Genomic DNA, 24,587 nt, shown 5'->3' on the forward strand with positions numbered 1-24,587 from the left:
AAGGTCCTTGTGTAATTGTAATGCGATATTGTACCCCCTAGCTCGATTGTCTATTGTTTGTAATCTATGTATGCTTGTGATCCCTCATGTGCTTTATGTATTGATTTGTTATTAATAAAAAAAAAGAAGAAAAAAAGAAACTGTTCCTCTTTACTTCCGTAGCATTCCACCTAATGTGGGGGAGGCTATACGGACACGCCTCGTGCCCAAGTTCGCAGTTGAAAGTTGATTTGAGACAAATGGATTTGGTTTAGTTGGTTCAGTCAGTTGTTCTGACGAGCACTTCCCAGCTCGCTATTTATGCTGGCTAGCTGACAACAGCAGCATTGCGCTAGTTAAACATTGTAAAAGAAAGTGATTATTTCAATTGTAGTTATATTTAGAGTAGGATAACAGCCTACTTGATATAGCATGAGTAGCAAATTAATGAATCATGTAAACCTAAAACATGACACATTGGATGAAAATAAAATGTTTTTTCGGTTGCAGTGACTTAGACCGCTGCGCAACTCGGGAGGATGACTATATCAATATTTCCTCCACCAGTTCTTGCATAATTAATTTTACTGACACAAAAAGATCCCACCATGTTGAAAAAACAAATGATCTGTTGGAATTTATACAATTGTACCACAAATAGGATACATGTCATGATTAAAATAAATAAATAAGGTATGACTTTACTAGCATACTGGTATAAAACCTGGATGGAATGGAAACGCGATTAGTGACTGTAAAAAGAACCGCAGAAGAGTTTTGAAATCTTCCACATCCCATTTGAATCAGCTTTCGTTTTGTTAGAGAAAACATGCTACTTATTGTTTTCTATAAAATGTTTTGCACAATTAATTTACTTAGTTTTGATCACTTTACACTTATTGAGCGATAGACCCCTGTAAAGTAATTTGCCTAATGAAGCGCGAATGATGGAGAAGAACCATATTGTTTCAAGCAAGTGCATTTCCAACCACGTTCACTCTCCTCGATTAACTTCGACCTTTTTTAAAAGAGGCGAGAGATGACGCAGGAGGTTAGCAAATCGAATTGATAAAAGGCCGGTGACCGGATCCCTGTACCCTTGTTTGCAAAGCGAAAGCCTTGAATTCCGAGTTTCCCCACTTGGGAGGTATCAGAATCAACCAATAGCATGTTATACGGTCTATACAAAGAACTTACGTTCATTTGACTCGTAGTTACCGAGTTGTCGACATGACGTGAACGTGGTGAAATTCCTACCTGTCACGTGCGCGCCCCGTATCAAACGCTGGCTAAAAACTAGTTCCAGGCTGGGAAACGACATATTACAACAGAGAATAACATTCCATCGACAGAGGAGCGGGAAAACGGTGAAAAGGGGGAAACCCTGTAACACTGGAGGTAAGAGGTATACCCTGTTATTATAGTGTTATTAGACCGCACTATTCCAGCTATCCGTAGCTAGCTACTGAGCGATGCTGGCAAGCTAGCTAGTTAGTCGAGGCAGGCTTGCCTTGTCAAAACGGGCCCCTGCTGATAATGAGGCAGTCTGTCGGTAAACTGGTGTGTTGGAGTTAATCAGCGACATTGGCAGCCACACCTGTTCACCGTAAATATGAGGATAACGTTAGTGTTTAAAAAGTAGAGCTGACTAACCTCCCAGCTGATGCAATCAGATGTTTCAAGTTCAAAGTTAGCTAACGTTAGTTAGCGGTTTCTAGCTAACTGCAGCAGCCAGCGTTTACCATGTATGCAATGCGCTAACGACCATGGTTGGCATTTGCAACTGCTAGCGAACTAGCTAGCTAGCTAACTTACTCAATCTCTTATGCAAATTATTCAAACGATGTTCGTAACTAGCTAACGTTATTTAGGTAACTTAGTTGAACTAACAAAATACTTTACTGTTTACATGTTAGTCGATATTATTGTTCAACACGACTAGCTGAGTTGGCTAGTATAACCTGTTTGCTGGCTTTTTAGTGTGGCGTCATTTCGCTAATTATCTTTGCCTTGAAAAATGGATGTTCAAATAACTCATAGTGAAAATGAAAGTTTCCAGAATTGTATAGTTGTCCTTTCACCAATGGCTTTATCATGTCATCTTAAATGCGACTAAGCCTTCATTGGCTGAGTACAGTATTTGCCCATCCAGTATCTCACTCTGATTTGCATAGTCTTAATTGCTGATTCAAAATTACTTTACCGTTGCAAAGCTAATGTACAGCTGTTTTTTTATATTTTTAAATATATATGCAGATATCAAAGTATATTGATATTAAGCATTCCTTTATATTTCTCTTACAGCAATCATGGTAGGCGAACGCCGCAATGGGAACCTACTTGTCCAGCTGGGCACGAAGCTGCAGGCCTATCCAGAGGAGTTGATCCGGCAGCGGCGGACTCACGATGGCCAGACAGAGTACTTGATCCGCTGGTGCCTGCTGGCCATAGACGACGGTAGTGGCTCAGGTGGAGGGAGCAATGAGGCAGGAGGAGGTGGGGGAAGCAGTTCAGGGGTGGGTGGCTCCAGCGGCTCAACCTCAGGCGAGAGCAAGACTGAGAACATACTGATGTGGATGTCAACGGAGGATGTCTACGCCAACTGCCCCACTCTACTGGGCAAGCGCAAGGCAGACACCCAGCGGCCCCTCCAGGAGGAGGAGAGGCCCAGTGGAGAGTTCCCTGCTGATGTCACCTTTGACGAGGTGGAGCTCTCAGACATGAAGGACGATGTCAAGAACTTGGTCACGAGGGCCCGCAAGCAGATGGCCAAGAAGAGCGACTTTGCCATCAGCATCACACACACCATCCACGTGCTTAGTGCCTACGCCAGCATCGGCTCACTGGTGGGCGTCTTCAAGGAGACCGGTGCCCTGGACCTGCTCATGGAGCTGCTCTGCAACAAAGAGCGACAAACCCGCCGAAGTGCTGGGAAGATGCTCCGGGCTCTGGCCTCTCATGATGCAGGTATGGGGTTTTGATAGTTTCATTCTTAGACTGTCCCAGTGTCAGCCATGTCGGAAATGAGAGTAGTGACATGCTGTTAGCATGCTGACTGCATGAATGTCCACCAGAGCTGTTGCCAAAGATTTTAATGTACATTTTTCTACCATAAGCTGCCTCAACATAATTTTGGAGTATTTGGCAGTACGTCCAACAGGCCTCACAACCACAGACCATGTGTATGGCGTTGTGTGCTTGAGAGGTTTGCTAATGTTAATGTTGTGAACAGTGCCCCATGCTGGGGGTATGGGCATGCATAAGCTATGGACAACAAACTATTGCATTTTATTGGTAGCAATTTGAATGCACAGATACTGTGATGAGATCCTGAGGCCCATTGTCATCCCATTCATCTGCCACGATCACCTCATGTTTCAGCATGATAATGCACAGCCCCTTGTTGCAAGGATCTGTACACAATTCCTGGAAGCTGAAAATGTCCCAGTTCTTCCATGGCCTGCACACTCACCAGACATGTCACCCATTGAGCATGTTTGGGATGCTCTAGATTAGAGGTCAACCGATTAATCGAAATGGCCGATTAATTAGGGCCGATTTCAAGTTTTCATAACAATCGGAAATCGGTATTTTTGTGCGCCGATTTTTATTTATTTTTTATTTATTTGAATTGAATTAAGACTTAATTTTTATACACCTTTATTTAATCTTTATTTAACTAGGCAAGCCAGTTAAGAACACATTCTTATTTTCAATAACGTCCTAGGAACGGTGGGTTACCTGCCTCGTTCAGGGGCAGAACGACAGATTATCACCGTGTCAGCTCAGGGGATACAATCTTGCAACCTTACAGTTAACTAAGCCAACGCAATAACGACCTGCCTCTCTCTCATTGCACTCCACAAGGAGACTGCCTGTTACGCGAATGCAGTAAGCCAAGGTATGTTGCTAGCTAGCATTAAACTTCTTATAAAAAAAACAATAAATCATAACCACTAGTTAACTACACATGGTTTATGATATTACTAGATATTATCTAGCGTGTCCTGTGTTGCATATCATCTGATTGAGCCAAGTATCTGACTGAGCGTTGGTAGGCGGAAGCAGGCGTATAAACATTCATTCAAACAGCACTTTTGTGCGTTTTGCCAGCAGCTCTTCGTTGTGCATCAAGCACAACGAATGAGGCTGGTGTAACCGAAGTGAAATGGCTAGCTAGTTAACGCGCGCTAATAGCGTTTCAAACGTCACTCGCTCTGAGCCTTCTAGTAGTTGTTCCCCTTGCTCTGCATGGGTAACGCTGCTTCGATGGTGGCTGTTGTGTTGCTGGTTCGAGCCGAGGGAGGAGCGAGGAGAGTGACGGAAGCTATACTGTTACACTGGCAATACTAAAGTGCCTATAAGAACATCCAATAGTCAAAGGTATATGAAATACAAATGGTATAGAGGGAAATAGTCCTATAATAACTACAGCCTAAAACTTCTTACTTGGGAATATTGAAGACTCATGTTAAAAGGAACCACCAGAGTTCATATGTTCTCGTGTTCTGAGCAAGGAACTGAAACGTTAGCTTTCTTACATAGCACACATTGCACTTTTACTTTGGTTTTGCGAAAGGGCAGCCTATGTAGCTTTGATTAGCTAGCTTAACTAGCTTCTCTTCTTGGTTTGATGCAGTAAAAACGAGTGCTATGTAATCAGTGGATGATAAATAACTTAGCAGCTAGAAGTTAGTAACTAGTACAAGTGGGCTTCTTTGCTTCACTCTCTTCCACCTTGTGCTACTCAGCCACACAGTCACAAACACAGCACGGCTCCTCCCTCGCATGCTGCCAGCTCAGTTTTCCTCTCCCTTAGTTTGTGCGTTTTTAAAAGCTTCAGTTAATAACATAGCAAAAACAATGTATTTTCTGCTGCTTCCCTCATTCGATTCGGATCAGCCTGGTCTGGACTTGACAGGGTCTATACAGGGCAGGGTTTGGTTGTCAGTTTGGACCTGGTCTCCATATTTAAAACATACATTTATTCAGGTAGGGTCCAGGGAGGAAAGCTTGTTGGACCTGAGAAGACATCTAATCTGAGAAATGTATTGGATTGTCTTGAACGGGAAAGATTCATATCCTTAATAATAGGTCATTAGGTCTGTGTGATATTAAAAGGTTCAAATATATTCTTCTGTAAACATCATTGACCTAAGTAATGGTATTTCTGAATGACTTGTAGCTTTATTTTCTGAAGAGGGGCTTGAATTCTGGGTTTAGAAATGCAATTTTTCCACTGGTTAATCTTACCTTTGCCTGATGGCTTTAGTTTGCGTAGCATTTTCTATTTGACCAACAATGCTTCCGGTTTGATTTTAAGGGTGTGATTCTTTGGGTAATGGTTAGCCTGTGGGCAATGGTTAGCCTAACTATGGGCTCTCGTACTTGCCCTTTAGTCATGACATGAATACTCTGTAACTTGGAATTGTGTGCAACTAGTCCGGATGTGAACCCGGACCTGTTTAAGCTGTTTGTTATTCATTTGAATATACTCTGAATTGTTGACATTGGCGAAGTCTGTTGCAGTTGACAGCCATGACACTTGGTCACTGACAATTCACTGATGACAATCTGTACAATGCAAAACACACAGATTAGTGGTACTGGTAAAGCCTTGTACCAGGTCCCACCAAGCATTTCTTTACCATGTTTTTTGCCTTCCAACTGACCCTTTTTGGCAATTTGATGTAGCCTTATTACAGAGAATTCCCCAGTTGTAGAGCTGTTGATGTTTTTCTCATATGCGTCATCAATGAATGGTAAAAAAAGAAGGGCTTACTCATCTTCCCTTTATAAAGAGGCCACGTCGGCCACCTTGGCTGATTTGGACTGTTTGTTTTAAGGTTTCTTAGCAACTATGTTTGCTGGAGGAAATGGATAACATTTTCATGTTTGATAAGATAAAGATTTTTTTTAACATGCTTTATGAAACCAGTCAACATTCATTGAATTGGATTGTTGATTGTTATGGTAGGTTCATTTTTCTTTTATTAAGCCACTCACAATTGGCCTTTTTAATTAATAAAGACACTGTCTGCTCTACTGTCTTGAATGGAATAACACAGCTATAGTGTTGTATTGCGCCTCTGTTTCTGTACTTTTTGAATTCCCACTCCTTGGGCCATGACAGTCCAACCTTTTGACATGGCGCTAAGTAGAGGTCGACCGATAATGATTTTTCAACGTCGATTTTATTAATTTAACTGTATATATATATTTTTGTAATAATGACAATTACAACAATACTGAATGAACACTTATTTTTATTTTTTTGTGTGTGTTTTACCCCTTTTTCTCCCCAATTTAGTGGTATCCAAATTGTTTTTTTAGTCACTACTATCTTGTCTCATCGCTACAACTCCCGTACGGGCTCGGGAGAGACGAAGGTCGAAAGCGATGCGTCCTCCGAAACACAACCCAACCAAGCCGCACAGCTTCTCAACACAGCGAGCATTCAACAAGGAAGCCAGCCGCACCAATGTGTCGGAGGAAACACCGTGCACCTGGCAACCTTGGTTAGCGCGCACTGCGCCCGGGCCGCCACAGGAGTCGCTGGTGCGCGATGAGACAAGGACATCCCTACCGGCCAAGCCCTCCCTAACCCGGACGACGCTAGGCCAATTGTGCGTTGCCCCACCGACCTCCAGGTCGCGGCCGGTTACGACAGAGCCTGGGCGCGAACCCAGATTCTGCGCCACCCGGGAGGCCCATGAACACTTATTTTAATATAATACATAAATAAAACTAATTCAGTCTCAAATAATGAAACATGTTTAAATAATGCAAAAACTCAGTGTTGGAGAAGGTAAGAGTGCAATATGTGCCATGTAAAAAGCTAACGTTTCAGTTCCTTGCTCAGAACACGAGAAAGTATGAAAGCTGGTGGTTCCTTTTAAACATGATTCTTCAATATTCCCGGAAGTTTTAGGTTGGAGTTATTATAGGACCATTTCTCTCTATACTATTTGTATTTCATATTCCTTTGACTATTGGATTTTCTAATAGGTACTTTACTATTGCCAGCCTAATCTCGGGAGTTGATAGACTTGAAGTAATAAACAGCGTTGTGCTTCAAGCATTGCGAAGAGCTGCTGGCAAACAAAGGAAAGTGCTGTTTGAATGAATGCATACGAGCCTGCTGCTGCCTACCACAGCTCAGTCAGACTCCTCTATCAAATATCAAATCATAGACTTAATTATAATAAAATAATACACAGAAATATGTGCCTTTTAGGTCATTAATATGGTCAAACCCAGAAACTAGAATTAACGTTTTGTTTTGGAAATTATATCAGTGAAATACGGAACCGTTCCCTATTTTATCGAACAGGTGGCAACCCTAAGTCTAAATATTGCTGTTACATTGCAGACCCTTCAACTATGTCATAGTTATGTAAAATTCTGGCAAATTAATTACGGTCTTTGTAAGGAAGAAATGGTCTTCACACAGTTCGCAACGAGCCAGGAGGCCCAACCTGCTGCATATACCCTGACTCTGCTTGTACTGAACGCAAGAGAATTTACATTCCCTAGTTAATATTGTCTGCTAACATGAATTTCTTAACTAAATATGCAGGTTTAAAAATATATACTTGTGTATTGATTTTAAGAAAGTCATTGATGTTTATGGTTGGGTACACTGGTGCAATGATTGTGCTTTTTTTTGGGAATGCGCTTTTGTTAACCTCTTACAGTTACCCTCCTACTTTTTTCAATTTCATACCCAAATCTAATTGGCTGTAGCTCAGGCTCAAAACCAAGGATATGCATATTCTTGGTACCATTTGAAATAAAACACTGAAGTTTGTGTAAATGTGAATTGAATGTAGGAGAATATAACACAATATATCTGGTTTAGATAATACAATGAAAAAAACATGTTTTTTCATTTTTATTGTTGGATCTTTAAAATGAACAAGACAAAACAAACATTCAGATAGGATGATGGGGACAATTTCAGTTGAAAACATAAGACGGCAACAGTACTTGTGCAAAGTTTCAGAATGATAACTTCCAAAATGAGTGTGCTACATGACAATTATCATGAAGTCACCCAGGTGTCCCACACAAGTAGCCCAAATGTACCCAAGGGCCAAATTGGTGAAGTTATACATTTTGAATGGAATAACTATATACAAAATACCAAAATGGTATTCTAACACCCCCCTAACACATTTACAAAATAACACTTTCAATATTTGGAAGTCCCTCAGTCCTCTACACAATATTGTGCTGCTGGTGCCAGGTGCCTTAGCAGTCTCTTTCTGCTGTAAAGCAGAGGGTCACCTAGCATGTGGTGCAGGTGATGGGGGGACTTCATTTTGCAAAGAACACAGCGATGCCTCCATGCTGTGCCCTTTTGGCCCTGAGGCACATCCAAACCTGCAGAAATAAATTTGGGCAGATGAACCAGCTCCAGGACACCTTGGCACTGGGGGCTCCCATTCGGAGTCCGTGTCACTGAAAGAAAATGTTCAGTTAGAATAGTTTCACATATGAGCCCTGTATCAACAGGTATACTAAACATATATATATATATATATATATGAGTATAGAGTACAGTGAACATAAGGTTGAATATATTATTATAGACCTGCTAGATCTACTGTCTCGTTTATATTATGACATTTCAGCTAGATCTACTGTCTCTTATATTATGACAGACCAGCTAGATCTACAGTCACCATTTCACTTTGGCCATTGTTGTGGGCCTGCACTCCCCTCAACAGCCTCTAATAAGCTATTTCATGTGGGATGAGGTGGGGCGGCAGACACACTCGTCTCACATTACATTACATTTTTATATATTGCTAATAAAATTTTCAAAAATCACTTTTATATTATTCATTTCAAACAACAGCATTAGCATGAGAAGAACTTACCAGTCCAAAACTCAGTGGGTTTTGAACGGTCCTCTCCGTTCAAAAAATATTCCTCCATTTGGGAATCGCTAAATGAATCGTCCGTACAATCTGTCTCACTTTCCCGATCAATTTCTCCTAAAATTGTGTGTATATCTAGATTTCGCTTTCCCTGGCTTAGTCGCCATACTGATTGATATATAAACAGCTGAAGATGTGCTTTACCAAAACAACTCTGAGCGTAACATGCGTTGCTCCTTCCGGTATGAAACTTCAATGGCGATTGATCCTATTTACGCCGGAGCTTACTACATGGGTTGGTTTTCCAACACACAAACATTACATATTGCCTTTTACCTCAGCTCATTGGCTATCTACCCTGCTTGATTTCAAAACGATCAGTGGTCATTGGGTTAAAATACAGTCAATCAACGAAACAGCGGTCATATCATTGGTGCCCAATGATGTCATTACTTGTCTTCAAATCGGTTTCTTTCAGTCAATACGTCCCGGGAAATGACCCATCAAGTTTGCTTGTGTTACAAACAACCAGTTGATTGCAATGAAACCAAACATGACTGGAAAAGTCACGTTTAGTGTGTGTGTTTACATCGAAAATGGAATGAGACGGAATTCACAACACAAGCGGTTCACAAAATATTTTGTTAGGCTATAAAAATGGATTTTATCAAACAATAGACCATTCATTGTGTGAACACTTATTTTAACTTAATAATACATCAATAAAATCAATTTAGCCTCAAATAAATAACGAAACATGTTCAATTTGGTTTAAATAATGCAAAAACAAAGTGTTGGAGAAGAAAGTTATGTGCTATGTAAGAAAGCTAACATTTCAGTTCCTTGCTCAGAACATGAGAACATATGAAAGCCGGTGGTTCCTTTTAACATGAGTCTTCAATATTCCCAGGTATGAAGTTTTAGGTTGTAGTTATTATAGGACTATTTCCCTCTATACCATTTGTATTTCATTAACCTTTGACTATTGGATGTTCTTATAGGCACTTTAGTATTGCCAGTGTAACAGTATAGCTTCCGTCCCTCTCCTCGCTCCTCTCTGGGCTCGAACCAGCAACACCACGACAACAGTCACCATCGAAGCAGCGTTACCCATGCAGAGCAAGGGGAACAACTACTAGAAGGCTCAGAGCGAGTGACGTTTGAAATTAGCGCGCGTTAACTAGCTAGCCATTTCACTTCGGTTACACCAGCCTCATCTCGGGAGTTGATAGGCTTGAAGTCATAAACCGTACAATGCTTGGCGCACAATGAAGAGCTGCTGGCAAAACTCACAAACGTGCTGTTTGAATGAATGTTTACACGTCTGCTTCTGCCTACCACTGCTCAGTCAGATACTTGTGTGCTCAGTCAGATTATATGCAACGCAGGACACGCTAGATAATATCTAGTAATATCATAAACCATGTGTAGTTAACTAGTGGTTATGATTTATTGTTTTTTTTAATAAGTTTAATGCTAGCTAGCAACATACCTTGGCTTACTGCATTCGCGTAACAGGCAGTCTCCTTGTGGAGTGCAACGAGAGAGAGGCAGGTTGTTATTGCGTTGGCCTAGTTAACTGTAAGGTTGCAAGATTGTGTCCCCTGAGCTGACACGGTGATAATCTGTCGTTCTGCCCCTGAACGAGGCAGTTAACCCACCGTTCCTAGGCAGTCATTGAAAATAAGAATGTGTTCTTAACTGTGCAAGTCTGCGCCCAAAAATACAGATTTCAGATTGTTATGAAAACTTCGGCCCTAATTAATCGGCCATTCCGATTAATCGGTTGACCTCTCGTTGCTACATTCGCTGAGGTTTCCTTTCTTTGGCAGTTTGAAGATAAGTACTTTTCTCCAGTCTTGTGATATGATATTATGCTCCCAGATCTTGCGAACGAGATCAGTCAGCACCTTGGTAGTGGTATTGACGACAGCTTTAAGTAGCCGCTGTTTCCGGTAGCTTACTTTTATTACACTATTTTTAACCACGCGTAGATGAAGATAACCTAGCAAATTACATAAGCGCTATTTGAGTGACAACCTAATATCACTCAAGCCATTTTAGCATTTGAATGCTGAATGTGTCAGATATCAGGAAGAGACCGCCTACCTTGCATTGCTCAGTTTGACTACGTTACTGATGCTGCCTGGGCGGTAATACTAGATTAATGACTCAACATTTATATGCAGTTTGACACTGACGGAGAGGATGCATCAGTTGTCTCAAGATGAGCGGTATTTTCGTAAGGTAGAATGTAATATGAGACACATTTTAGTGAACTGGCAATTTGTAACATATTAATACATTTTATGACCATTTTATTCTACACTTGGACCGGTTTGGGTCCTGCTGACCTATGCACTTGTATCTTAAACATATTTGTATCTGGTACTGAAGCAGTGAATCATTACCTCACTTTTTTAGAGTATGACTTGAAGTTCAAATTGAGTGAAACTGAACAGGGTTGTTAATCAGGTAGGTGTGTGTGTGCATATGCAACTCTCCTAGGGAAGTGGTAGCCACCTCATTAGATACTAGGTGTCATGACAGACCAACAAGCAGTAACGATTCAGAGGGTAAGCTCAAAATAGTGTTCACATAAAATAATGGTGCTCCTGTCTTCCCGCAGGGAGCCGTGCCTATGTGCTCCTGTCCCTCAGCCAGCAGGATGGTATTGAGCAGCACATGGACTTTGACAATCGCTACACCCTCCTGGAGCTGTTTGCAGAGACCACCTCCTCTGAGGAACATGGCATCTCTTTTGAGGGGATCCACCTCCCCCAGGTAGCTACCAAATCATATTCCATGTCTCTACTGTATTCTTACTTACCAATTGGTTCCTACATGTACCTCTTGATCAAACCAGTGAATTACCGGTCGCTGAGATGTAATGTGGCGTTTCCCCTGTGTGCTCCAGATCCCTGGGAAGCTGTTGTTCTCCCTGGTGAAGCGCTACCTGTGTGTGACGTCCCTGATGGACAAGCTCAACACGGCAGGGGTGGAGTCGAGCTCTGAGCGGCAAGACGCAGCAGGCTCCTCCTCAGGGACAGGCCACCAGCCGGAGAACCTGCGTGTCCAACGAGAGTTTGAGTTCACCATGGCCATGGCTAACCTCATTTCTGAGCTGGTGCGCGTCATGGGCTGGGACCGCAACCGGCAGCCGCCACAGTCAGCCGGCCTGGTCCAGGGCAGCGCCTGCGGGGAGGACCAGGAGGACGAGCCGCCCCGCCGTGTGGTGCGTTCTATCTTCCAGCCACGCTTCTCTGCCTCTGCTTCTGCCTCTCCTGCTACTGCTGCCGCGTCTAACATGGCAGCCAACACACCACCCAAGAAGAAGACCAGCAACGGCTTCAAGACGCGCACAGACTTCGCCAGCCGCTCGGCTTATGTGGAATATGTGCAGGAAAACCTGAAGAGTGGCATGCTGGTTCGTATGTTGGAGGATTATGAGGAGGTCAGCGCTGGTGATGAGGGGGATTTCCGCTACAGTAATGATGGCTCGCCACCAGTGCAGGTAAAAATCACACCTTGTGTCAGCCTAGACTGTGTCACACAGCACAGGCTCCTGCGATTTGAGTTAGGGTTGAGTGATGACGGATTTGGGAAAGACATTAACGCTGTTTGGTCAGATTTGCTGTAAAGTGATTGTTTTTCTGTGCACAGGTGTACTGGACCTCCCTGTCTCGAACCTACTGGGTGCATTGGCACATGGTTGAGATCCTGGGCACTGGCACTAGTGGACAGGGTGAGAAAGAAGCCCAGGAGAAGGCCTCCTCTCTGACTGAGACCATCAAGCTCACGACTGGTAAGAGAATCCCCTGCAACCACACTCACTCATGTAAGTGGCCTTTAACAGTAACATGGCTCCGAAGAGCCAAAGAACACAAACTTTGAACCCTAATGCACACGCAGGTTATTCTGTAAATTCAACAAATTGCCATATTGTTTTTATTAGAAACTGTTGTCTTATATTGTTGTCTTGTATGCAGTGAGTCAGACATTATTCTCCAAGCCTCCTGGTGGGCTGTACTCGTTGCCTTACCTGGCTGAGGGGCTGCAGTCTGACGGCGCCACCCTGAGCAGGGCCGAGTGGTGGGAAGTACTCTTTTTCATCAAGAAGCTGGAACCAAAGCAACAGCAGGAGATCAACAACATCCTGCGTCAGAGCCTCGATGAACAGGCAAGTGCCCATCACTGGAGCTGTGGCGGTCATGAAATGTTGTCAGCCAGTTATTGTCATACAAGCCTTTTGGATATCTACATTTTTAAAATAAGTATAATAAATCAATTGAATATACACTATCACAATAAATGAAATATTTATTTTAGGTCTAAAGAAACATGATGTGAAGAAAATGCATTTCAGAAGAACAGAATATGATTTCCCCTACTGTATGTTATCTGACGGTGCACTGTGCTGTTGTTAATTTACCAGACAAGATGAGCTTAAGTCCCGTGCCATTATTTTATAATAAGAGAAACATATTTGAACTTAACTGAATGAAATCGAATGGATATTTTTCCCTTTCCGGAGTGAGAGTGCGCCCATATGAAGTGGCTATGTTGAGTGTTTGAAACATGTACTATATGCTAGATTTTGAGTTATTTAGCAACTTTAGTTGTGAGTGATGCAAACCTTAGACTGCCTTAGAAATCACAAGATATGAGCTGCATGATGTGACCTATAGGCTATTGATGATTTTGAGAAAGTCACAAAGCTTGCACTCTGTTCCTTGCCTCAGGCTGCACACGTTGTTCTCTCAAGTGATCATATTTTCACCCATCAAACTGTTCTCAGCTTAATCTGGTCTTTACTTGAATGGCCCATTTATTAAATGGGTAAGACAAAAAAGGTGTGTCATCCGTATGCCCTGGAGTAGCGAATGGAAGCCACTTCCCCGCCGGTATGTTTTCCACTCATGTTGGGCAGGCTACTCCGGGAATTTGGCTGTCAACAGGTGATATTCTGCCCAAACTTTGTATGCCATGGCTCTCCAACCCTATTCAAATAAAATTTGATTGGTCACATACACATATTTAGCAGATGTTATTGTGGGTGTTTGTTCCTGCAGTAACCCAGTTCTTAATTTTTAGGAAACCAGGGGAAATCTGTTCTGGAACATTGTTTTCACAACAAAACATGTAACTATCAATCTCATTAAACTGACAGCCCCTCTCTGCATGCTGGAGAAAGGAATGAAGGGGAGGAGATGGAAACTCACGGTGGTGAGATATTCTGTTGCTAAAGTTAATGTCAGGCTATTATGAAAATATAAAAATATATTTGCTATAAAATACAAATTCACTAAGTGTAGGCTAAGTCTGAATTTGTTAAATTTAGGCTCGACCAAAGATTAATTTCTGCCAGGTGTAAAATGTGGTTGGCTATGTATTGTGTAACAGCACAATCATTATTTGAAATCCCCCCCCAATTTTTTTGGGGGGGTTGTGCTCATAAAGGCTTATGTGTAAGCTCCAATATGCATATGGGTGATTTGAATTAATCCTCACCTTAGAAAGTGCTGTCCATTTCGTTGTTTGGCTCTGAAACAACATTCACAACGACCATGTTTTCCACTCCGTTTCAACCTATTGTTGAACTCCTTTCTTCAAATTGAGCAATCGCAGTGAGGTGAGTTGTAAAAGCACATACTGTGTTAAGTGCTTTGATGTGATTTTCTATTGGATTGATGTTCGAGGGAAAATAGAGCCACCCCATCCGTCTTTAATTCCCACTCTCTAATCCTCTCACTCTTCCTGCTCTTTTCATGATGCTCATCCCCCATGGATGTTGAAAGTATATTTCATGTTTTTGCCTCTCTTTGCTCTGTCAGATGTCAGACGTAGATGAGGCCACTCTTATCCAGCTGTCGGTGCCAGGCGAGGTGGCCCGGAAGATGCTCCACTACCTGAAGCAGACCCTGCAGAACTCATGTCTGTGGGACCTGCTCTGCTCCCATGCCTTCTCTAAATACTACCTGCGGCGTGGTGGGGGAGGCCTGGAAGACGATGAGCTGCTGCCCGACGGCTCCCTCGGATCCTCTGGCCTGGGTGGAGGACGGGGCAACTCCTCATCTGATGCCACCGCCGCCGCCTCTTCCTCTTCTGCCATGGGCTCATTGTCTAAGAAGCCCAAGAAGGAGAGTCCTACGGACTATTGCTCCGACACAGAGTCTGAATTGCCCATGGAAGATGAGTCTAACTACCCAGAAGACCTGAAGGAAAAGATGAAAGGTGTGGCAGTCTGTGTTTGAGCTTTGTTTGTTTTTGTTGTTGGCAAACTACCTCTAGCTGTAGCCAACCCCTTTTTCCAGAGAAAGACAAGTGAAACCATAAACATGCCCAAGAATACAGGGTTGTTTTTATTACCTCACACTGTTGCACTCTAGCCTGATTTTTAAATAATGACAGCCATTCTTGCTCTAACATGCTTTGCCTTGTGTTTTCCCTACCAGTGTTTAACAACCCCAAGGTGCAGGGCAAGAAGACAGCCCTGGAGAAGCTGGGGGAGGTGGTTGACATCATGAAGAAGAGTGGCTCAGATCCAGTCCAGCAGCTGGCTGGGATCAAGTTCATCATCCAGGTCCTAGAGGATGAGGGGCCTCAGGAGAGAAGCACCCTCAGGACGGACGCTGTCCAGACCATACGGTAAAGGCTGCTGTCTGCACACTCTTATTCTCTTAGGGTCATGTTTGAACTCTAACATTTGTGTCCTCCAACTTCATCTTTGAAACCCCCCCACCCCCCAGGGATAAAGTCCTGAAGCTTTTGGTCGAGATACTGAGTGGGCAGCCCAAGGAGAACGTGGTCAGCACCCTGCGTCTCACCCGCGCCCTCATGGTCAAGTACGAGTGGAGGGTCTCCTTTGCCACTGAAGGTGGCGTCAAAGCTATCCTCTCCTGTATGCAGGAATACCCCACTGTCCCACAGGTCCAGCAAGTCGCTCTGGCTGTGAGTTCTCAATCACATTTTCTTTTTTTTTACTCATGTTTTATTGTCTAGCTAGTTTTATAATGAAAGAGCACATGTTTCATTATAGTTTTAGGGGATGACAAGTCAAGATAAAATTGCAGCTGTGAAGTTATCTATCATATTTCTGTCCACACTTAGTGTGTGTGTTGGTTTCTTCCCCTCCCTAGACTCTGATGGTTATCACAGGTGCCAGTAAACATGACCTGGGCAGTATGAGCAGCTGTTATCTTCCTCTCTCTGAGTCTGGCACACCCATGATGCTCGGGGTCTTTGCCAGTATTGGCTCTGCCACCGCCGAGGGCTCCAAGGGACTGCTGGCTGCAATCCCCGCTGGCATTGAACTGATGCTCAACACACCTAGGTATGTCTTTTACACCCCGACTGGCTCTCAGAGGGAATGGTAACATGCCCAACTCCACTGTTTCCTATGATGACACTGCTATGTCACAGTGGCGGCTAAGGGATATCTGCTCTCTCTCTCCTTCCAGGTGTATGTTATCGGTGAGGAACGGTCTGTTGGTGATCATCATGCTGATCTCCAGTAGTAAGAGCCTGGCGGAACAGCTGGTGGCCTGTGATGTCAGCGCTGTGCTCAAGAAGTGCCTCGCAGCCTCGCGGCCAGTGAACATGCTGGCTATCATTGCCCTCAACCACATTTCCATGGTCCACAAGCTGGAGAAAAAAGGTTAGATTTCACTGCTCGTCTGAACACACTCCTTCCGGTTATGTGTAGGGGTTCCTAGCTAGTTAGTTGCACATATGCTTTTTCTGCCATGCCTCTTGCATTCCTATAATAGATCCTTCTTCCCACAATAAACGATAAAGAACAGTTTATTGTCCTCTTCTTGTGGGCCTATGTCCTAATGGGGACTAAGAAGATTAAGTAAGTAAATTATGTTCTCAATATTTTTCCAGAGTCAAAGGATGAGTTGGACTTCAAGGACACAGAGCTGAAGATGCTGGTGGTGAGCCTGAAGGAGATGACAGCAACCAAGGAGGTGATCCTGACGCTGGAGCAGCTGCTGTGCGACGACGCCTCCCAGCTAGAGGAGGAGCGCAACCAGGTGACCCGCAGCCGAGAGACCTACCAGGACCTGGTGCGCCTCATGGACCAGCACCGAGCTGACCGGGCCGCACAGCTCTCCATCCTCAGGTGAGACTGAGGGGCTTGTTGTGCTGCCTACCGACAGGGTTTAGTTGTTGGAATGTCATGTCAGTGCCTAGATCATGTCATCAATGTACTGTGTAATGAGCCTCCAAAGGGCGTATGTATGCACTGCATGCATTTTATTTTCAATGGTGCCCTGAGGATAACTAATTTAACACGAACATTTGTATATTCTCTCCTGTAGAATATTGAACAAGTTCTTGGACAATTACCTGGAGGATCTGCTTCCATGGCATGAGAGCATAGAACCATGCTTGTCTTCTATGACCGCATTCATCAATGACCGTGAGGTAGGAAAGATCCTCCATAATTATAAACCCAAAGGAGCGTAGTTATAATCCTCTACGTTTCTATTTTAGATACATATTCAATTAATGGTTATGTAATTGACACAAGGTTGTTTCGTCTAGGTGGTCCAGCTGCTCATCCGCTTCCTGTATCGCCTGGCCTCTGTGAACAAAGACTATGCCGTGGTGATGTGTCGTTTGGGCACGAAGGACGCCCTGGTCAAGGCGCTAGACAAGCACAGTATCAACCTGCTGTTGGTCACAGAGCTGCGGGACTTGATCACAGACTGTGAGAAGTACGCCAGTCTCTACAAGAAAATGACCACCAGTGTTCTGGCTGGTTGCATACAGGTTTAATACAAATTCTACTATCTTACCTATTCAGTCAGTTACAAGACTAGGTTTTTATATTGTAAAATTCTATATTTTTATACTTTTTACTTGTGGGTCTTTGAAAAGTTTCTTCAATAGTGGGTGCCACATTTGGCTTGCACGTGTCATGCTACTCTGTTGCTAATGGCTAATTTGTAATCTCTGCTGTCCTTTCTAACCAAATACAGATGGTTTTGGGCCAAATAGAGGAGCATCGGCGAAGCCACCAACCAATTAACATCCCCTTCTTTGACATCTTTCTGCGCAATCTGTGCCAAGGTGTGTTTAAAAAAATAAATATATATATCTCTATATCTTACTTTTAGCTAACTCAAATTACAAGTGAATACTAGCCTTGTATAGAAATGGTGCCAAAATAAATGTTGTTACTTTTGTATTCTTTTTTTTCTTCATAAAATCGAGAAATGAGTACTGGTAAATTTACTTTAACCAAACATCCTTTGAAGTTTTTATTGAGCCTCTGAAAGTTAAAGTACAACTTGTCTTAAACTGTCATTTGTTGTCTGTGACCATTAACAGGATCTAGTGTGGAACTCAAGGAGGACAAGTGCTGGGAGAAAGTGGAGGTTTCCTCTAATCACCATCGAGCCAACAAGCTCACTGACAAGAACCCTAAAACGTACTGGGAGTCCAATGGCTGCACAGGTTCCCATTTTATCAACATCTACATGCACAAGGGGGTGGTGATTAGGTACGTCCACACATCACTTTGGCCATACAGAGGGTTTAGAATGTTAGCATTTTTAATCTTGATGTATGCAAATTGCACTTTAAAAAAAAAGATAATTGAAAATGAAGCACACCTGTGTTGCCCACTTTTACCTTGCCTGTATACTGAAACTTTTGTTATTGCCTTGTTCATGTGTCTGGATTTTTATGCTAGACAGCATGCTCTCAAACAACTGTGGTTACCTCAATGACATTGATATTTGTACTTTAAACTTTTTATTTTTTACTCTTAACTACTTACTGTAAGTAAATGTTCTCATTTTCTTGATTAACTCAGGCAATTGGCAGTGCTTGTGGCCAGTGAAGACTCCAGCTATATGCCTGCCCGCATGGTAGTACTTGGAGGAGACGACCCCACAAACATCAACACAGAGCTGAACACGGTAAGTTGCTGTATAAGCAGACCAGAGTCGGAAAATTTTGGAAATAGGTTACATTTACCATCTTTTCTTTAAGGTTTAAGCCCCTCACCCACCCAACTCTTTGTTTTTACAGGTCAATGTGCCTCCTTCAGCCAATCGCATTGTGTTGCTGGAGAACATGACCCGCTTCTGGTCCATTGTGCAGATCAGGATCAAGCGGTGTCAGCAGGTGGGCTGTGGAATCATGAAAATTTGAATTTCAGTTTACTTCCTGAATTGACATGGTACAAATCCCAACTCTGGTCAGCAGGGAGTCTCCTTTTAAATTTTGAACCTGCTCTTCCCACCAGGGTGGCATTGACACAAGGGTCCACGGTTTTGAGGTGCTGGGACCCAAGCCCACCTTCTGGCCCGTGTTCAAGGAGCAGCTCTGCTGTCGCACCTACCTCTTCTACACCACTAAGGCCCACACCTGGTGCCAGGAGATCCTGGAGGACAAGGCCCAGCTGCTGCAGCTCTTCAACAAGTAAGCCTGTCTCTACTATACACGGTACTGCAAATTACACGGACCCCCTGACTGTGCTAACCTGGCCTGGTGTGTGTCTGCAGACTGAACAGCGCTCTGCGACACGAGCAGATGTTTGCTGATCGTTTCCTGCCTGATGCCGAGGCCGCGGAGGCTCTGGGACGTACCTGCTGGGAGGCCCTCATCACCCCCATCGTACAGAGCATCACCATCTCGGGTAACTTTTGGAGTCTGTCTCACTCTGTCCCTCTCGCGCACACACTTCCTGCACTTCAGCTAGCTTCTATCAGTCATACATTACAAATAACTTGCTTCTCTTCTCCACGCCCAACAGAGACCCAAGTCCTCAGTCCCCTCTCCTGGCTGCTCAGTGAGTACCTTGACAATGCAGAGTCAGCCAGGCGCTGCAAGAGCCGGGCCGCCATCTTCAACTCCCGCGTCCGTCGCCTCACCCACCTACTGGTTCATGTGGATACCAGCAGAGTGGACACAGAGGAGCTCAAGCCGCCCATCAAGTGCAGTGAGTAATCCTGTAACGCTATACCTTACCACGCATTTACTTCTGATAAACACTCAAGGCTGCTATGGGTCTTTTCTCTGTCCAGCTTCTCAACCTTCAGAATAGTGAACTGACAATTATTGCCCCTGGAAATGGGTGCTGGGAATTGCCAATCAAAATGAGCTGAGAATACGTCTTAGTAGACTAGATTTTGCATGGTAGTATACAATTTGGAAATGCGAGCGTATTGATACTTACTTTACTTATAATATTTGGTAGACACCACTCATCAAGTCTTCCGTATTTCAAGGTATTTCTTTTGTTTTCAGAAGGTATCAACCGAAGCAAAGATTTAAAGAGTAAGTAACAGTTTAGAGGCTAATGTACTGCATTTCATTTTAAGTTATTCTTCCAGCTCAATGGCACCCCCATTTTTATTTATTTTTTATATATAACTAATGACTGCAACATTCCGCTTTCCTCCCACACGCAACCCTCCAGTTTCAGTTGAAAATGATCAGGACGATGTGTTTTGATTTGGTTCTTTGTTGTTTTTGGCTGCAGATGTTTTTACCCTGATTTTATCTCAAACCTTTTGTTTAGAAGGTAACTGAATTGTCATTTACTTTCAGATGGAAAAGAGGGAAAGAACAAAGATGCAGCCGCTGTCTCCTCTTCCTCCTCCTCCAACTCTGTCAAGCCGAAGATGAAGAACACCAGCAGTATTGCAGGGATAGCACTGTGTTGGCAGGGCGTTGTACAGAGACAGGTAAGCCACTCCTTTATCTCTAAAACCGCTGAGGCCCATTATAAACCTACTCTGATCTAATGTCCTTGAAGTAAGTTGGTGTAGTAACTCTAAAAAAACAAAAAGTTTGAGTCTAGATGGCATCACTAAATGAGTCTTTGGCAGGATTTCAAAAGTTGGAACTCCTAGATAAATAATAACTTTGGAGTGATGACTTGTTTAACAGGTTAAGAAGTTTTTGGACTCTACGTGCAGCCTGCCAGACTTTGTGGAGCGCTACAGGAACATGTACCTCCGTCTGAAGAATGCCATGGAGGAGCTGTTTGGCCAACAGACAGCATTTGTGTTGGCTCTCCGCCACGGCTTCTCTGCTGCTCTCCTACAGCTCTCCATCCTCACTGCCATGCACGTGAGTTATACTAGACAACCTATACTCAATACTACTTGGGTCATATTAGGGCATGCAACAGAAAACACACAGTTCTTCCCCGTTCCAGTCATTTTTCTTCTGTTTGGTGCCTAATGAACGTGACCCGGCAGTGCACAGTTAACACATCTATTTTACAGATCACTGCTCTTTGTGTAGGTTGAATTCTCCATCTCTGTTTGCAGGTGAGTGAGCGGTTTGCCCAGTACATCGACTTGATGATCCAGGAGAGTGGAGTGGACTCTGGCAACGTGGAGACTCTTAACCAGTTGCAGCAATTCCTAGAACCCATGCTCTTCCTCTCCGGCCTGGAGCTGGCCAACACCTTTGAGCACTTTTACAGGTAAGGCCATATTTCTATCCCTGTAGTTGGTAAGGTCCACCTAACACCATTTATCATTCTGAAAAGGACCATATTGTACCTGAGTCTCAATCCATCTCGTTTCCTCCTCCACAGGTACTACCTGGGTGACAGGCTGCTAGCCCAGGGCAAGGTGTGGCTGGAGAGTGCTGTCATAATGCAGATAGGCACCTGCTTTCCCAACCGCTTCCCCCAGCAGATGCTGAAGAACCTGAGTGAGTCTGAGGAGCTGCAGCAGGAGTTCCACCTCTACCGCCTCCAGCAGCTGGACAAGACCCTTCAGGATGTCGACGAGGAGGTGAGCAGAGGACGAGAACTACTATTGTATCAGGCCCTGCAATGTATTTCCTTTAAAAAAGAAAATCTAGATATATAGCTGATGCTCGTCAAAGCAGCATTCACATGTTACGATGTGATATGGGCTCCTGGGAATCCAACCCATAAAACTATTTTTGTCCTTTGCTGTGCTACAGATGATGGATGATCAGCCATCGGCGCCTGAGGAGGAGAGTGAGGTGAAGGTGCTGATCCTGTCTCCTCGCTGCTGGGCTGTTTCCTCCCCCTGCTACATGGACAACCACAGCAGATACTTCCCCAAGCAGCTCTGCACCTACCTGGCAGAGTTTACGGACTTCTACTCTAACAGTCAGTCCCCTTCCGTTATCTCTCTTCAAAAAGTTTGTATGCTATAATTTGTTTTCCTCCTATTGATGTATTTTATTATTTCTCATATGTGACTGACCGCCTCGATTCGGTGTTACGTAGCAACATTTTAAATTGTGTTTCTTTACATTGGATAAAAGACTTGGCTAGAAAATGTTATCATAAGTAATTCTGCTTTAAAAGTTAACTTTTAACCCCAGTTTTGAGAACATGGCCCTTGGATGTTTTGGTACACCTACTGGAAAGCTCTTTGTCAACACCCATTCAGCATCATTCCCACCCTCTTAAGCCTTAGCCCTACCCTTCTCTTTAAGGTTTGACATGTGAGACCAAGTGCTATACAGATTAAGTAGTTTAGTAAACAACCAAATATTTCAAGTCTAAGTGTTAAAAGTAGTATCCTACAATAAGGAAAGAATCCATGTAAAATACACTTGTCTAGGTCCTTGGCCTATATCCTTATCTGACTTTGGTGCAGGTCATGTTCTTCACACTATCAAATAACATCCAAGTTATGTTATGAACATTTTGTGCAACTTCCAGCGTGCGTTTACTGTGAACACTGAGGCTGTACCTGCTTTAAGTTAGTTTTAACCAGTGGCCTACATCAAAAACTGAGAAAATGCATCCCGTAATATTTTAACATGGAAATTAGAGGTTGACCGATTTAATCAGAAGGGCCGATTTCAAGCTTTCATAACAATCAGTATTTTTGGACACCGATTTTCCGGTTACTAGTCCAACGCTCTAACCACCTGCCTTACATTGCATTCCACGAAGAGCCTGCGTGGCAGGCTGACTACCTGTTATGCGAGGACCGCAAGAAGCCAAGGTAAGTTGCTAGCTAGCATTAAACTTATAAAAAACAATCGATCTTCACATAATCACTAGTTAACTACACATGGTTAATGATTAATGATATTACTAGTTTATCAAGCGTGTCCTGCGTTGCATATAATCAACGTGGTGCCTGTTAATTTCTCATTGAATCACAGCCTACTTCTCCAAACCGGTGGTGATTTAGCACTGTCGTTGCACCAAACCTAACCATAAATATCAATGACTATCTTTAAAATCAATATACAAGTATATATTTTTAAACCTGCTTATTTAGTTAATATTGCCTGCTAATGTGAATTTCTTATAATTAGGGAAATTAGACTTAGGGATGCCACCCGTTAGATAAAATACTGAACGGTTCCGTATTTCACTGAAAGAATAAACGTTTTGTTTTCGAAATGATCGTTTCTGGATTCGACCATATTAATGACCAAATGCTCGTATTTCTGTGTGTTATGTTATAATTAAGTCTATGATTTGATAGAGCAGTCTGACTGAGCGAAGGTAAGCATTCATTCAAACCATACTTTTGTGCGTTTTGCCAGCAGCTCTTTGCAATGCTTCAAGCAATGAGCTGTTTATGACTTCAAGCCTATCAACTCCCAAGATTAGGCTGGTTTAACCGATGTGAAATGGCTAGCTAGTTAGCGGGGTGTGCGCTAATAGCGTTTCATTCGGTGACATCACTCGCTCTGAGACTTGGAGTAGTTGTTCCCCATGCTCTGCAAGGGTCGTGGCTTTTGTGGAGCGATTGGTAACGATGCTTCGAGGGTGGCTGTTGTCGATGTGTTCCTGGTTCGAGCCCAGGTAGGAGCGAGGAGAGGGTCGGAAGCAATACCGTCACACTGGCAATACTAAAGTGCCTATAAGAACATCCAATAGTCAAAGGTATATGAAATACAAATGGTATAGAGGGAAACAGTCCTATAGTAACTACAACCTAAAACTTCTTACCTGGGAATATTGAAGACTCATGTTTAAAGGAACCACCAGCTTTCATATGTTCTCATGTTCTGAGCAAGGAACTGAAACGTTAGCTTTCTTACATAGCACATATTGCACTTTTACCTTCTTCTCCAACACTTGGTTTTTGCATTATTTAAACCAAATTGAACATGTTTCATTATTTATTTGAGGCTAAATTGATTTTATTGATGTATTATATTAAGTTAAAATAAGTGTTCATTCAGTATTGTTGTAATTGTCATTGCAAATACATTTTAAAAATCGGCCGATTTAATCGGTATTGACTGTTTTGGTCCTCCAATAATCGGTATCGGCGTTGAAAAATCATAATCGGTCGACCTCTAGTCATAGCTGTAGTATGAATCTGCAGGTAGCTAAAGCTAACCAACTATCTATGTTCAATGTTAGCTAGTTAACATTAGGCTATAACTAGCAATGCAAATAGATTTCTGATTCCAATAATATTACTACACAGATCATACATGATTTGTGTAATAATATTATTGCCAGTTTGCCAGCAAACGGTACGCTTTAACTTGGAATGAAAATAACTTTCTCACAATTAGACACTTGTATTTGAAAATGTTGCTAGTCCGTTGTTGCTTACCCGTCCGTATACATGGTTGAACGCATCATAGCAGACAGGCACCATTTGAACTCTATTTTGTTTGACCAGAGTTGTCCCGTTCACAATTACCGTGGCGTGTGCAGAAAGTAGCCCATCACTTTTTCCATCTTATCTGTCGAAAGTGCCTGCTAAATTCAGGGTATCAATGCTGTTG

The 24,587-nt window shown here is 43.1% G+C and overlaps 1 protein-coding gene across 4 annotated transcripts in view; it reads left to right on the forward strand.

Moving 5' to 3' along the window:
• Nucleotides 1–1,183: 1,183 nt before the first annotated feature.
• The window catches only part of LOC135512399 (cullin-9-like), a 34,855-nt gene continuing 11,451 nt past the window's right edge, over nucleotides 1,184–24,587 (forward strand). The window contains exons 1-27 of one of the 4 annotated variants that reach the window (XM_064934405.1): nucleotides 1,184–1,377; nucleotides 2,284–2,946; nucleotides 11,494–11,648; nucleotides 11,782–12,378; nucleotides 12,528–12,669; nucleotides 12,854–13,044; nucleotides 14,699–15,098; nucleotides 15,320–15,512; nucleotides 15,614–15,815; nucleotides 16,004–16,197; nucleotides 16,325–16,521; nucleotides 16,752–16,989; nucleotides 17,189–17,294; nucleotides 17,415–17,642; nucleotides 17,852–17,942; nucleotides 18,204–18,375; nucleotides 18,691–18,796; nucleotides 18,909–19,004; nucleotides 19,126–19,301; nucleotides 19,385–19,518; nucleotides 19,636–19,821; nucleotides 20,130–20,159; nucleotides 20,433–20,569; nucleotides 20,775–20,957; nucleotides 21,161–21,318; nucleotides 21,433–21,634; nucleotides 21,810–21,981. In XM_064934405.1, coding sequence (XP_064790477.1) covers nucleotides 2,289–2,946; nucleotides 11,494–11,648; nucleotides 11,782–12,378; nucleotides 12,528–12,669; nucleotides 12,854–13,044; nucleotides 14,699–15,098; nucleotides 15,320–15,512; nucleotides 15,614–15,815; nucleotides 16,004–16,197; nucleotides 16,325–16,521; nucleotides 16,752–16,989; nucleotides 17,189–17,294; nucleotides 17,415–17,642; nucleotides 17,852–17,942; nucleotides 18,204–18,375; nucleotides 18,691–18,796; nucleotides 18,909–19,004; nucleotides 19,126–19,301; nucleotides 19,385–19,518; nucleotides 19,636–19,821; nucleotides 20,130–20,159; nucleotides 20,433–20,569; nucleotides 20,775–20,957; nucleotides 21,161–21,318; nucleotides 21,433–21,634; nucleotides 21,810–21,981 — 5,344 coding nt within the window. In that variant the 5' untranslated portion in view covers nucleotides 1,184–1,377; nucleotides 2,284–2,288. The remainder of the gene's footprint in view (nucleotides 1,378–2,283; nucleotides 2,947–11,493; nucleotides 11,649–11,781; nucleotides 12,379–12,527; nucleotides 12,670–12,853; nucleotides 13,045–14,698; nucleotides 15,099–15,319; nucleotides 15,513–15,613; nucleotides 15,816–16,003; nucleotides 16,198–16,324; nucleotides 16,522–16,751; nucleotides 16,990–17,188; nucleotides 17,295–17,414; nucleotides 17,643–17,851; nucleotides 17,943–18,203; nucleotides 18,376–18,690; nucleotides 18,797–18,908; nucleotides 19,005–19,125; nucleotides 19,302–19,384; nucleotides 19,519–19,635; nucleotides 19,822–20,129; nucleotides 20,160–20,432; nucleotides 20,570–20,774; nucleotides 20,958–21,160; nucleotides 21,319–21,432; nucleotides 21,635–21,809; nucleotides 21,982–24,587) is intronic. The other 3 variants (XM_064934402.1, XM_064934403.1, XM_064934404.1) reach the window with 3 other exon arrangements.

Source organism: Oncorhynchus masou, chromosome 24 (assembly GCF_036934945.1).
Source record: "Oncorhynchus masou masou isolate Uvic2021 chromosome 24, UVic_Omas_1.1, whole genome shotgun sequence".
NCBI lineage: Eukaryota > Metazoa > Chordata > Actinopteri > Salmoniformes > Salmonidae > Oncorhynchus > Oncorhynchus masou.